Source organism: Polypterus senegalus, chromosome 14 (genome assembly GCF_016835505.1).
Source record: "Polypterus senegalus isolate Bchr_013 chromosome 14, ASM1683550v1, whole genome shotgun sequence".
NCBI classification, from domain to species: Eukaryota; Metazoa; Chordata; class Cladistia; order Polypteriformes; family Polypteridae; genus Polypterus; species Polypterus senegalus.
Genome location: NC_053167.1, coordinates 63,477,315 through 63,492,334, shown reverse-complemented (window position 1 = coordinate 63,492,334; position 15,020 = coordinate 63,477,315). Strand labels below are relative to the sequence as shown.

The following is a 15,020-nucleotide window of genomic DNA, read 5'->3' as shown; positions in this document are numbered from 1 at the left end:
TTTTCTGTGTAGTAGTAAAATATATCCTAAACTAGCTTTGTTGAAATCTAAGTATCAACACAGATTTCAGTGTATGGATATCTGTTATATGCCATTTAGTATGGAATTTGTAAAAACAGCATTAATGTTTGTGATGTGCCATGTATTAGAATGGCAAATGCGCAATGTATTTTATTACTAAAAATATTTGTGACATCTTTTTGCAACCTGATGGACACAGACACATATCCTTATGATTATAGTGGATAATTGTAATATTCTAAAGCATGTGGCTAATTATAATAATCAATTTTTGATTTTGTGAATGTACAAATTTAATGTGTTTCTCTCTAACCTAGGAATACATAACTTTTTATTTGACTCGCTATAACAAGACAGTGCCATTTTCCGATCGAATGGAATTTGTAAATGGATGGTACATTTTGATTATAATTAGTGATATTCTGACCATTATTGGATCTATTCTGAAAATTGAAATTCAAACAAAGGTAGGGAATCTCTCTTACTTCTTGATGTAAATTTTTACTTGAGTTATTTTGAGGTGAATTTTATACTTGATTGATTTTGTTTTTATAGTGGTGGTATTGCTCCCATATGTGAATAAGATACATGTTCCAAATATGCTGTTTTAAAACAGCATTCGACAATAAAAATTAACTGTTTTAATCAAGACTTTTTTTTTTTTTTAATCGTGAAATTCAAATTTCATAACAGATTTCCAGATAATGTTTCTTAAATACCACCGCACCAGTTTGCTCTCATCCAATCTGGGCATAAAGAGACCTGGGTCATATTAATAAAACTTGTCTACGTTTTTATTAAAAAAAAGAAAAAAAAAGCCAAAATGTGCATATGCAACATTCTACACAAAGGTTGGTGTGTATAAATCTTGACTGAAGAACATGTATAGTTATGGGCAACTCTGACAATTCTGTATGCAACATTTTGGAGAAAGTATGAAATGACAACCTTGACAAGTGGGATGGGAGTGGTGTGCAGCCAAGTCAACCAAATGACAACTGTTGCACATGATAATGCATATCACTGAGCCATTATTATAATGTGCTTAGTTCCAAGAAATTTGCTGTATTGGGCCTGGCATTAGAAAGACACTGCTTGAAATTTGGCTTCAGCTGTTCTTATACAGGTTTTAACACCTTATGTTTACATTTACTTATTTGGCTCACACCCTTATCCAAGGCAATTTAACAACATTTATGATATAATTGGTTATGTTTCTTTTTTGTTTTTTCAACTGGAACACAGGCAGGTCAAGTGACTTTGTCATGGTCACACAGTCAAAGCTCGGTGGCCATTGTCAACCCATTATTCATTTATTATGAGGCAAACTAACATTGGCAAATGATATGGTAATGGTGCTATACGTGTTGACTTGCTTGTTAGTAAGGTAGTAGACTTTCAGTTTTTAATATGTTGTATACTATTCATTGTAACAGCAATTATATCATTACATGTGCTTGGTGATAGTGGCTACCTAGTCAGATGCTGGTACTTTGCACCTTCTCCAACACCCCACAAATTCAGGGGAGCGGTGGTGTAATGCCATGCATGCTTAGTTGTGGAGTGCAGAATAGAACTCCTCAAATGCAGGTGCCGGTGTCTTGATGCATCAGGGAGGCCTCAATGGGAGGCTTTTCTACCAGCCAATGAAGGTCTGTAGCAGTGTGATTGCATATGTGCAAGGTTGAATAGCCTAGTCCATGTGTAGTTGTTTCAGGGTGGCAAGCAGGTGCAGTTCAAAGCATTTTCACATATGCACATTTTATAAGATGATTGTGGGAAAATAAACAGTAAATTGTGATTATAATTGTATGCTAGGTTTTAAATTTGGTTTTTTTTTTTGACTTAAGCATTTTCCTGTTTTTGGCATACACCTACATTCATACTTGAATCCACACAGTGTTTTACAAATGAGACCCCTGGTTTTATCTGTGAGAGGTTCTATACAAAATGCTTTTTGACACTGAATAGAAGTTTTTGACATACCCCACCCAAGCTAAATTCCAAAAATAAAACTCTGTGGCAAAGGGAAAATGTGCACTCAATTGCTTATTGGTAAAGAGATTTTTAACTAACCTGAACTTGTTCATATAATACTGTACACTATAAATCAGCAGGGGGCCCAGCATTAAAAAGCAAGCAGCCCAGTTTGTAAAGTCTTCATACTACTGCATGTATCAAGCACAAATGCAGCCTAGGCATCCTGAAATGGTAGAACAATTGATAAACCAGGTCCTGACCATTACAAATTATGGACTGTGGAAAAAATATAGCACTCATGCTTCTGTTTATTGATTTAAAAAAAAAAAAAAAAAAGTTTTGTTAGTTGGGTGAAAACATCAGGTGGGTACAGAATATGTCCCTAAAAACAAAGATTGTAATAGTCTGACACTGGTTTTAATTATCTGTTGGATATGCAGTTAATACTAATTGCTGGGTGAGAGTGTCAGTTTTGATCACGGTCTCTTTGCAGAATTTGTAATTCTGTTAGAGGGCAATCAATACCAGTGACACTCAAAATTTAGTTAATGTTGATTGCATGCTTAATGTAACGTTTGATTCCCAGAGTAATTCCTGGGACAATGAGGACTGCAAGGATGAATAAGAGTGGCATCCATCCTGCAGGTCATAAGAGAGCGCCAGCAGTAAAATGAATTCACCTGAGTGATGACAAGATATCTAATTATCTGAAAGCAGCAATATATATATATATATATATATATATATATATATATATATATATATATATATATATATATATATATATATATATATATATATATATATATATATATATATATATATATATATATATATATATATATCTCGATATTAAGTTTGTATTGAAATAACATCCATGTGAATAATGTGGGGAAAAAAACAAGCCCTAAATCTGAGTTTGTTGAAATTGAAATCCTATAATTTCAAGGAGCTTTTGCTAATAGGGGAGTAACAGTAAGATTGTTGTTACCAGTTTTCTACATGTCATCTATATGTCTTTGAGTAATATGATTTTCAGTAGAACATAAATGAATAGAATTATTAGCCTTTCTCAATTTATACTCTATTTTCATTGTCATTGGTTGTATTAAGATAAAATACATTATTTGGTATGCTGTTTTTTTTATTTAAAAATAGTGTATGCAGTACTGTACCCACCTGCATTGGATAAGACAGCTGTAGAACATTTCACGAAGAAAGCTTTATTTTCATTCTTAGAATCTGACAAACTATGATGTCTGCAGTATCTTGCTTGGAACTTCAACAATGCTGGTCTGGATTGGAGTTATTCGCTACCTTGGTTTCTTCCAAAAATATAACGTAAGGACTGTGCCTTTTCAGTAGCTTTCCTTTAAAAGATGTTTTAAACTGATTTATTTTCTTGTGTGTGTTTCCTAATGTGCTCTCTCCTTAATGCAGCTCCTCATCTTAACTTTAAGGGCTGCATTTCCCAATGTGATTCGTTTCTGCTGCTGTGCTGCAATGATTTATTTTGGATATTGCTTTTGTGGATGGATTGTGCTTGGACCCTATCATGTTAAAGTAAGAGCTGTTCATTATCTGTATACTTTTTCTGAAATGTCTGCTTTGGGTTGTAAATTCTATACAGTATATATGAATGTATAAAATACATAAACCACTACAAGCCTATTCCTATATGTTTCTATTTTAAAAATTACTGGAAAACAATGATTAAACAAGGGTATGTCTCACGCATGATTCATACTTTAGAAATTAGAGGAATTAAAGCATCTCATTTTTGCTTTTGCAAGAAATAAAGTAGAAGTTAACAAAGTCATGGCCGTGGATTTCAAAATTAGTGCTACAGCTTTTTTCCCCCCTTTGCCTTTTTTTTTTAGCTGTGGCTTTTCTTCCTGTTAATTGTTTTTAATTTGTTATCACTTCCTTGAAGTCTGTCAACAGATTAAATTTGAAAGAAAAAAACTGGAAAAACTGTGGTGTACTAAAATGTTTGATTGGTAGTGTAGTTTAATATTTTAGCAGTGTATTAGGGGTAATCACCATGCTGCTGAATGAAGATAGACTGATCCATCATGTAATACCATAAGGGTGGCATCTGATAAGAATCTGCCTGAACTTCTCAGCAGAGTGGGGGCTGTCAATTGTGATCAAATCACTAACTCTGTGGAAATAGAGCCTCAAACCTGCAGGGAACCTCCACCATGCTTTGCTTGCACACATTTATCCACATACCATTCTCTAGACCTTCCCAGGACAAACTGCCTTCTGTTAAAGCCAAAAAAGTTGACTCATCAGTCCAGAACATCTGCTGCCATTTATTTATTTTTTTGTACCACAGTCCTTGTATTTTATTTATAGGTGAATCATTTGTCTTTATTTCCACCTTGGAGGAATGGCTTTTTGGTCACAACTCTTTCATGAGGACCACTTCTGATATGTTTTCCTATCTGTTAGGTTATATGTGGTCTATTGATAATGTATCTGTACTCTGTTATTCAAATTTGATTAAATGCTCTGTGTCAAAGGGCCTAAATTGTGTGTATGTCTTAATACTTTTAAATCAAAGCAAAATCACTGAATTTTTCCAGAAATTCAACTGCAATGTTTTGGAGAATGAGCTCGTTGAAAAACACAATCCCTGCTCATAACATTCTTAACAATTGCTTTTGTCGGAGGTACATTTACATTTGGTGCGCCAATTTTAGCAGTCCCCATTGTTCACTGAAAAAGTTTTTCTGCCTGCCTCTCCAATCTGAACACTAGCTTTTAATAGTTTTATTAATGTTTTAATCATTTACAAGAAAATGTACGTAATCATGTTGGGTGGGCAATGTTTTGTTTATGATGTTATTTACCAAATGTTGTCCAGATAAAGAAGGAATTGCATGACAGCTTGAGCAAAATTTTGACTTCTAGATCTGCTGCTTGTTGGGTTTAATTTTTGATTTGCCATAAAGGTGCCAATTATCTAGTCATGCACTCTTGTACAGGATGCTATATAGTAAAATCTTCTGAAGCTCCTAATTTATTACAACTCCACCTCCCCCACCATTTACATGCAAGTGCTTTGTATATATTCATTAATTTAATTTGTGTTTCTTTCTTCAGGGCATTTTAGGGTTTTCTACACCCTTTCCTACTTGTGTCCCTGTCCCACCTGTGTTTTCCATTGCAATATGAAAACGTGCCTAAGATGTACAAAAGAGTGATGCACCCTTGTGTCATACAGAACGAGATTTTGAAATACAAATGTATTTGACAGACTACCTTTTGCCTAGCGAGTAGTTTTATTACATTAAATGTTGTATTGACACATTTCAACTCTTAAAATATTATTTAGCAAAAATTCATTCATCTTTTGACCTTTTTGTATGCTTCTTTTTAGTTTCGTACTCTAAATACAGTTACAGAGTGTCTGTTCTCTTTGGTCAATGGAGATGACATGTTTCCCACGTTCAAGGAAATGCAGCAGAAGAGTCACCTGGTATGGCTTTTCAGCAGAGTCTACCTGTATTCTTTCATCAGTCTTTTTATCTACATGGTGCTAAGCCTGTTCATTGCTCTTATCACAGATACCTATGAAACAATTAAGGTAAGGCATTTTATTACCTTCTTTATCAAAACTTGTATGAGCATATTTTTAAGCATTGCATTCAGCTTTGTACCATTTTTGTAATGCTAGCTACATTCAGTCTTTAAAGTATTATTGCACATTTTGTCCTGAAGCAATGCATATGTTACACTCATTTTTCTTAAATCCAAAAGCAGTTTGATTTCTTTATTAAAATCTTTGTAGTGTAAATGTACATAATGAATTTTAAAAAATGTCATTTGGAGAATCCAGCATTTCTTCTGCCCGTAGCTCATGCTCATGTGGTGTTTCCTTTTGTATACTTGATTTTTACTGGCTTTCAATTCTGAGTTGAGGGAGTCAAGTTGGATGTACTGATTGAATTATTCTCTCATAGCAGAGAGTGGTGTGAATTTGTTAATAGTGCTAAAAATCAATTTTTTAAACTTAATAGTGGCATTTAATTTAAGCAAACTCCTTTTGCACACCTCTGAGCTCAGTTTGCTTGTGTATAGTAGTTCATGGGCTTTTAAATTTAACATGAAGTGCTCAGATTTCTGAAATTTTATTGTCTTAAAGCTGGGAAGTTCAGTTTGGAAAATTCAAAACTGTATGCAATGAGTGAATGCTACCTGCAATGAATTTGAAAGTTACTTCCTACCTTGTGCAACTCTGCCTTATAATAGATTTAAGAAAAATAAATGGTAAAAATTCAGAAATAATGGTGCTTTTGAAAATTTTGTTAAATTCCTAAACCCAATTTTCAACTTCTGTGCATACATTTTTGGTTCACACGGAAGCCAGTGCTAATCCATGAAGCATTGGATGAAAGGCAGGAACCAGCTTTGGATGGGGCACCAGTCACATTTTCCTGCATACAGCCAGCCATGTTTAATCACAATGGACCTATTTATGTAATCTAATGTAACATTGTCCTACCTGCTTAATTCATTGTTGCACTGGAGCAGATGTCTGTCTAAGTAGTACCGGGGTGCAAGGCATTAAATAGCCTTGGACAGATGTGCATACAACACCCATTTACTCTTAAAGGGGCCAGTTTGGAATTTATCAATTACCTAACATGGATGTCTTTTGGAATTTGGGAGAAACGCTGTCTCAGACATGGGGAGAACGGGCAAACTCCACGCAGAAAATCGGGCATAGGATTCAAACCCAATAAACTACATCTGTGAGGTGACAGTCCTGTCTGCCGGACCTACAATGCTGCCATTAGCCTATTTAGTGTCTTTAGTTTAACTTTACCATGCAATAACCATATGTATATTAATTTTTATGAAAACTGATAGGTGGTTTAGAATAGTGGTGATGTAGTTGATTATATTTTTAAATCTTCTTTTTTTTTTTTTTTCTCCTGTCCATCTCTAACAGCCGTGTCTTCACTTTGTTCTTGTAATTCTAAAATTGCACATGCCTTTGTGTGTGGTAGTTTTTTGCTTTTTTTTTCTTTCTCTACTATGTGTATTACTTGTTAATTCTGTAAATTATCCACTTTTGCTTTGCTTTTTGTTTCAGTGTCACAAATCAAGTTGCGGAGTACAAACAAAAACTTTGGTGTGCTAAACTCAAATTTCTAACCCCGAGTTGTAAAAGCCTACTGTGAATGTTGGAAAACTTGTTCATATTTTGTGATAATTCTTTTTTTTAATTTATTTTTTATTCATGGATTCTGCACATTTTCAATGTTATATGCTGAGAAAATGTAATAAACCAAATTTATGCTGTTGGTGGGAACCCATGTGAAGATGTCCTACAGGCATCTTTTATTTTCAGAACTATCGCCACTAAGTATAAATAAAGCTTTTGGTATTTGGTTTCAAGTTTATTTAGAGGAGTACTGTACATTTTTATGAACCACCGAAATGCACAGCCATACAGCATACTTCCTCTGTCCACCTCTATGTTGTAAAATTGTATATAATATTTTGAAACTTGCTTAATCCAGCTCAAGGTGGAGAGGAGCTGAATTACCAGATAGTGACTAATTCTGTTTCAAGTGCCAGACGATCTTGAAGCCCTGACACACTACCTCAGTTTAATACCATAGCCAAAGCAGAATACCCGGTGGGTTGGGGAATAGAGGACTGGGGAGACTGTGCAAATTCCACAGGGTGACCAGACACAGAACTTGAACATAGGATACAAGTTACAAGAGGCAGTAGTACTAACCACTATGCTTCCATACTGCCTATTTTACTGTATTTGCTAAATATGAACAGATACAATCAAACTTTAACCTCATTTATTAAATTGGAGCTTTTGTTTCAGCTAAGACAAAGTTCTGAAAGGAAGTTGAATGTTCTTCAGTTGTTTTACAGGCAAAGTAGGCAAGGCTCAATGCAATTTTAAAGGCCTCTCTGGCTTCTCAAAGTGAATGAAAGCTTTTCACTTTCTTCCCCTGCAATCTTTCACCACTAGGTGTGTTATCATTAATGTATATTCATTGTCTGTTTGTACTATTCAGTCTTGTGATGCCAAACCTTTTTATCAACAATGTTTTCCTTTTTTATTTTTTTTTTCTAGCAATACCAAAGGGAGGGATTTCCACAAACTGAACTACATTTATTTATGGCAGAATGTAAAGATCTACCAAGTTCTGGGAGGTACAGAATAGAAGGAGAGTCTCCAGTAGCTGCTTTCTGTTGTTGTAACCGGTATGTATATGTGATCTAATACAATTTTTTGTATCTTCTGCACATTTATTTAGAAGCTGTTCCACAATTGCCGTCCTTGGTTGATGGTTTAAATCTCTAGATGTATTTTAAGGGATTTCGGATTGTTCCCCATAGTCTAAAATATGTTTCGGTCTTATTGGACGTTTATTTCAGTTAAATATGCTGTTACTACATATTGTATGTTAATCCAAAAATTCCACCAAGCTTGTTTATGATAACAATAGTGTAAATTACATTGAAGTGGCTGTTTCTTTTCAGTGTTCTTTCTTATTTAAACTGGGGTCTTTTTTTTTTTTTAATTCAATGATAATTAACAATTGAAACATCACCTTTCTCCTAAAATTTAAAATAAATAAAAACCTTGATCTATATCTATATGTATATAAATAATTGTGCTGTAGTTGTGGCAGCAGAAACAAAGCAGACACTGGGGCAAACACTTGTGAGTAGGGACAGCAGCTAGTTCAGTATCAAACCAATTTTTTTGTGATCTTTGGCTCAAAATGCCCTTAACCTATATATTTTTAAACAATGGAACAAAATCGTACGCAGTAAAGGTTAAGACTGAAATAACTACACGCCTATTTAAATTAGCTATACAATTGGGAGTAAATAACAGTCATACAAAATATATCACCATAATATAATATCTATGATGACAAATGGCTCCTGTATGATCCCATTAATAGAGAAATAAGCTAAAATAAATTACTAGGTGGTATGGAAATTGGATTTGGCACACCTGCAGACCTTGTGTAGTATAAATGATATGCTTTTATTTTCAATACCAATTAGTTAAAATCTTGAGTGGTATTTTATCATACATGAGACACTTCATGTACAAAAACTGCCAATTGAGTTTAACACACTTTAATTACAATATACTTAACTAGCCAACCCGCGTACCATACGCATAATCAGGCCGAATTTTTTTAATGATTTTTAAGCACAGGGAGAAAATTTAACATTTGAAAAATCGGGAATGTAATAAATCGGCAAGAAAAGCAACATTGTAACAATGCACAGAACGAACCAACACACAATCATCAGTGACTGAAAACTGGTGGACCGCCATCGTGCCTTGTTCTGCCAGTCACATGTGGTCAGGCGCGTGTCGAACGGCTGGAGAAGAGAAGGACGTCCACTCGGCTCCCTCCATCATGCTAGTCTGCTGATTTTCTTGTTCAGTATGCACTGCATGTGCCCACCACCAACTTGTCACTGGAGTCGTCATCGTCTTTACACAGTCCAGATGCACATGTGACTCACATAGACGTTTCATTGCTCTGTGCAGTTTTGGCTGCTTTTCTATATATAATCCACTAAGACACCCGACCACGGTAGTAGCGAGGTGGGAGGGGGGGTGTGCACAAAGGGTAGGGATGCAACCAGTGGGAGCGTATGAGTCGCACTTACTGGGAATTCCATGGTTTGCAGCCCGAATGGGGTTCAACGGCTTACCCACGCCTCTCTGCGCCGGGTAGACACACGCTCAATCTCATGCATAATTATTAATTGAATGCTAAACATTTCTAGAAAGATACGGTTGTCTAAAACGGGTTGGTGTGAGAATACAACAGTAAGTGAATCAAAAGATGGAACTCTGGAGAGAGCAAAATACAACACAATAGTGAAGCCGTGGCATAACAAACGCCGCATAATTATTTATTAATGGTTGAACACTTCTGGAAAGACACAGTTGTCTAAAAAGGGATGGTTTGAGGATACAACAGAAAGTGAATGAAAAGATGGAACTCTGGAGAGAGCAACATATAATTGTCCGTGAGTGAAGAAGATGCATGTTTGTCGCGGATGCAAATTGCTGTATGTAGCGTGTAAAACAGTTTCCTATGGTGCACACGGTTGTGCATCATAACCGAAAACTCAGTTTTTAAAGACTGCTTACTTCATTGTGTTTTAACCTCAGTTGTAAAGGATTGTTTTAAGGATCCGATTGGATACCCCTCGCAAACTTTTTTACACGCAGCATATGGCGATTCACCTCCGCGAGAAACATGCCTCTATGAACAGTCAAGGTGGCTCGGAGGTACATGAGGCCTCTACGACAGATGAATATAAATGACGGCGTTCTTTCTGTGTTGTCGCGCCCGAGTTGGTGGGCTTGGCTCTGTGAGTTGTCGTCGTATCCAATGGTCTAGGAGTTGGTGGGCGTGGCTCCTCCCTGCGTGCGCCATAGGTGTCTTGCTTGTCAGTGGCTTAGTGAATCCATGCCCCTTCCGGCGTGCTTTCCATGGGTGTCTTGCCTTAGTGAATTATATATATACTAGACATTAAGCCCGTTAAAATAACGGGCGCTAGAACAGTAGTGCATAAACATTTGTATGAACAGTCTATATTAAATGGCAAGGGACCTTGAATGTGGCTGTAATATGTGTCACTGTATTGTGTGCCTTTAATTTTCTCTCTCAGTAATACTGGTTTGTATTTCCGTGAAATGCCTGTAATTTTGTCTGACAGTAATACAGTGGAACCTCGGTTCACGACCATAATCCGTTCCAGACCGTATGAACTGTATGTAAATATATATATATTTTTTAAGTTTTTAAGCACAAATATAGTTAACTATACCATAGAAAGCACAGCGTAATAGTAAACTAAATGTAAAAACATTGACTAACACTAAGAAAACCTTGAACAACAGAGAACACTAACACTGCAAGAATTTGCGCTATAGCCTTATGAGATTTAAGCACAGGGGAAAAAATGAACATTTGAAAAATCTGTAATTTAATAAACAACCAAGAAAAGTAACATTGCAACAATGCACGCACGTGCCTGTGTGTGTGCGTCTCTCTCTTGCGCGCCTTTGTGCGTGTCTCTCGCGTGTGAGTGTCTTAAGCGCACGCCTCTGTGTCCGTGTGTGTGTGTGTGTGTGTGTGCCTGTTTGTCGTGCCTGTTTGTCGTGCCTGTTTGTCGTGCCTGTTTGTCGTGCCTGTTTGTCGTGCGTGTGTATATGTGTATATGTGAGACTCGCGTGCGCCTGTGTGTTTGTCTGTCTCTATCTGCACAGGGAATGCAGTGTGTGGCCCCGCGCATGCGCACTTCTCCAGAAGAGACACAGACACACACGTGACTGACTGCGCGCCTGTGTTTGTGTGTGCGCGAGCGTGACTCGCGCGCCTGTGTGTGCATCTCTCTGCACAGGGAATGCACAGGAAGAGACTGAACACGTGCTGTGTGGCCCCGCGCATGCGCACTTTACCATAAGACACACACACACACGGACACTGGATGCACACAAGGGTTTTATTAACTCTTTCAGGGCTGATGTTGACTTTTGTCAAAAGGAGTTGACGATGGTAATCAACTGTAAACGGTGACAAAACCAAGCGTTATGTTTTAGTTGGACTCTCATTGCTAGAAGGAAAGTTAGCATAGCTAGATAGAATAGCTTCATTGACATCTGGCGAGAGACCAAAGTGGACGTGTAAAGCAAAATACTCAGTGGACGGTTTTGCCTGTTATCTTTGAACTAGAGTATGACTTGTTGGACTCAGATTTTCATACAAGTGATCGAAAACGAATGTGAGGTTCCAGCTTCAGCTGATTGGTCCCTGGCTAATCTTGGTACTGACAATGTTTGCCAGGGAGGACTGCCACTTAATGATAAGAGGTAGAAACCAGATTATAATGCACTGTGACCTCTGCTGCTGTCCTAGCCGCACAAAGACAGCCTGGCAGCAAGCCTGCCACACATTCTTGGCAAACTGGCAGCCACAGCATGCAGCAACATATGTTTCATGTTGATTTCTATGTGAAACCATTGCTTTTCAGAAACTATGTTTTTTGGAGGAAATATTCAGCCCTCAAAGAGGTAAAGAGGATAGATAGATACTGAGCTTGGTGATCATGTATGTTCATATTAATCTTAGCTTAATATCCAGCAGATGTTTCGCCATACATTTTTTAAGGAGCCAATCACTTACTCAGATCTATTTTGAGCAATTCAGAACTCGTAAAATTTATCATAGGTGATCTATTGCAGGGGTTTTCAAACTCGGTCCTGGGGGACCCACTGTGGCTGCAGGTTTTTGTTTCAATCAGCTTCTGTTTTTAATTGGACTCCCAGGCTAATTAATTGAAGTGTTATTTCCGAGATTCTGTGTTTTTTGGAACAATGTAGAAATTAGAAACCTAAGTTTGTTAAAAGATTTTAATACATTTTTTTAAGCAGTTATATGGGAATAATGTATTTTTTTTTCTTTTTAACAATATTTTCATCTTGATTTTCATTCTACTTTTCCAATGTGTCCTAATCTATTATTTACTAATTAGTGGGTCTGATGCTAAAGTAGTTGTAGCCTTTCATTATTATTGTTTGCCAGCATGTCTGCTCTGCTAGTTTTCAATTATTATTATGATGCAAAGAAGGGAGCAAAATGCCAAGAGAAAGGGCAAAATATAATGAAATCAACAAAAGAGAGTTAAGCATTTAAATCTATAGCAAAAGCAGAAATATTTCTAAATGTCTTAAAATTTAAAAATAATGCTGCTGTACTTTTCTGAATGTATAATAAGAGAACAGAAAAAAAACCTCAGGTAATTTAGTGAGGTCAGTGTTTTTAGGTTGTTGTCACTGATTATAAAATCTGGCAGGAACAAAAACCTGCAGCCATAGTGGGTCCCCAGGAACAAGACTGAAACCCCCTGCTCTATTGTGATAGTCCACTAAAATGGCCTGATGACCCAGACGTTGGACCGTAATCCAGCATAGTGAAACATACAAAATATGTCTGCCATATAGAAATTCTGAAATGAGTGGCTGGGGAATTGTATTCTTCTATTCAAACAGCCCTCCCACATGAATATTTGAGACAGTCACATTTTTCCTTCATGTCCCCCTTTTTGGTCCACAGTAAAAATTACAAGTCAAATAATTCAGACGTGATTAAAGTGCACAATGCAGACTTTAATGTTATTTGCATACATTTTGGTCACATCATGTAGATCTTACACTTTTTATACATGGTCCTCTCATTTCAAGTCTTCAGTGTTTGGGAATGTTGATGTCACAAGGTTTTGATTGTTCAGGTGTGTTTCAAGGCTTTCATCCGTGTGTGTAAAAGAGATCTGGGCTTGCTTTTACCCTTTGGAGTCAGTAGTTGCCATTGTTCAACATGAGGACAAGAAAATGACAACTATTAATGGAAAGGTTTTTGTGATGCTCATAGATTTAGAGTGTTTTCTTTGGCCGGCTTCATTCTTGACTTGATCCATCTGTTTTCATTATCATTTTTAAAATAATAAAGTCATTGAAAAGATTCAACATGAGGTTTAATTATCCTGCTTTATAGTTTACAATCGTATATGACCTTCACATACTTTGCACAGTCTTATTTTCTCAGAGATTGGCAGATTACCAGCCAGACTGCTTATGAGCTACAATGAAAATATTCTACTAACGTTCTTATTGATCTTATGGGTCAAGGTGCAAGGTTTATTGCCTGGATTATGAATGTTACATTGCAGTATAAAAATTTAAAGGTATTTATTTATTTAAAAAAAAAAAATACACATCAAGTAAAATATACTAAATATCTCTTCAGGTCCTCTCTGAAAGTCCTATTATCCACTTAAATTCTGCTCCTTACAAGTTACCTTTATTGGTAAGCAGACACTTGTAATCTTTAATTTATTTCAGATTAATGTAGATTTAAATTTGATACACAGAAAAATAAACCTGCATAAAAGGACTGCCACCTAGTGGTGGGAAAAAAGCTAGTACACCATGGCTTACTTTACCACCTTCAGGCATTCATTCGTTTTCTGAACTTAATTTGAATACAGAGTTCTGGGGAACCAGGGTCAACCCCAACAGGTAAAATGTAGAAAGAAATTAGTATATCAGTAAATGATGGGGCTTATACGTCAAATAACCAAATGTGGATGCCTTTAGTATGTGGGAGGAAACTGGAGTATTAAAGAAATCAAGGAAGACTAACAAGAATGTATAATAACTATATAGATTTGTGTTAGGCAAGGAGATGAACCCAAGACTGTCAGCTGTACTGTATTTAGAAAAGTTAACGCACGAGAATAGGCATTTCTATATCTAATATGCATTTGAATAAATATCCGTAATAGAGAAGACTTTTTTTTTCACCTCCCCTAGATAATTGGATATTGTGTTAAGTATTTGATGCTTTAAAATCTTAGAGTGAACTAAAAACTGAAGCTGAAGAAAATGTTCCAGAGACATGCATGTTCAATTAGTCGGAAATTCTAAGCTTACCTTGAACAGGTGTAGGCCTTCAATGGATTGGTACCCTGTTCATGGTTGGTGCCAACCTTATGCCAGATGTTGCAAACACTGACACTCTCTTGGGGGAAACGAAAATGGATTAAGCAGGCTTGAGAATGTTATGAATATGAACTTGTTAGATCAGAGTGTAAACATTTTTAAATATTCTAATTGATGTTTAGATAATTATATTAATGACTTAACTGGTTCTAGATTATATTTCTTTTTGTTTGTTTTTTTTTCCGCAGGTCTGACGATTCACAACAGATTTTAACAAATTGATTTTTTTTATTAACTATTCTAGAAATTGTATAATTTAAACTACAAATGCTGGCTATTTTTTGTCTTAAGTTATTGTTATGCACTATATTTACATTTTAATTGTCTGGAAAAATGCACTTTGTGTTTTGCAATTAAATTTACAGGATACCTGTTGGAGCTCTCAGCTGTACTGAACTGTTTGCACTATGTACACCATTTAGTAAATTAT

The 15,020-nt window shown here is 36.1% G+C and overlaps 1 protein-coding gene across 1 annotated transcript in view; it reads left to right on the top strand.

Annotated features, from left to right (window-relative positions):
- The window catches only part of LOC120514392, a 92,143-nt gene that overhangs the window by 24,484 nt on the left and 52,639 nt on the right, over positions 1–15,020 (top strand). Inside the window, exons 9-13 of the mRNA XM_039734735.1 lie at positions 339–488; positions 3,241–3,342; positions 3,442–3,564; positions 5,390–5,596; positions 8,117–8,247. Coding sequence (XP_039590669.1) covers positions 339–488; positions 3,241–3,342; positions 3,442–3,564; positions 5,390–5,596; positions 8,117–8,247 — 713 coding nt within the window. The remainder of the gene's footprint in view (positions 1–338; positions 489–3,240; positions 3,343–3,441; positions 3,565–5,389; positions 5,597–8,116; positions 8,248–15,020) is intronic.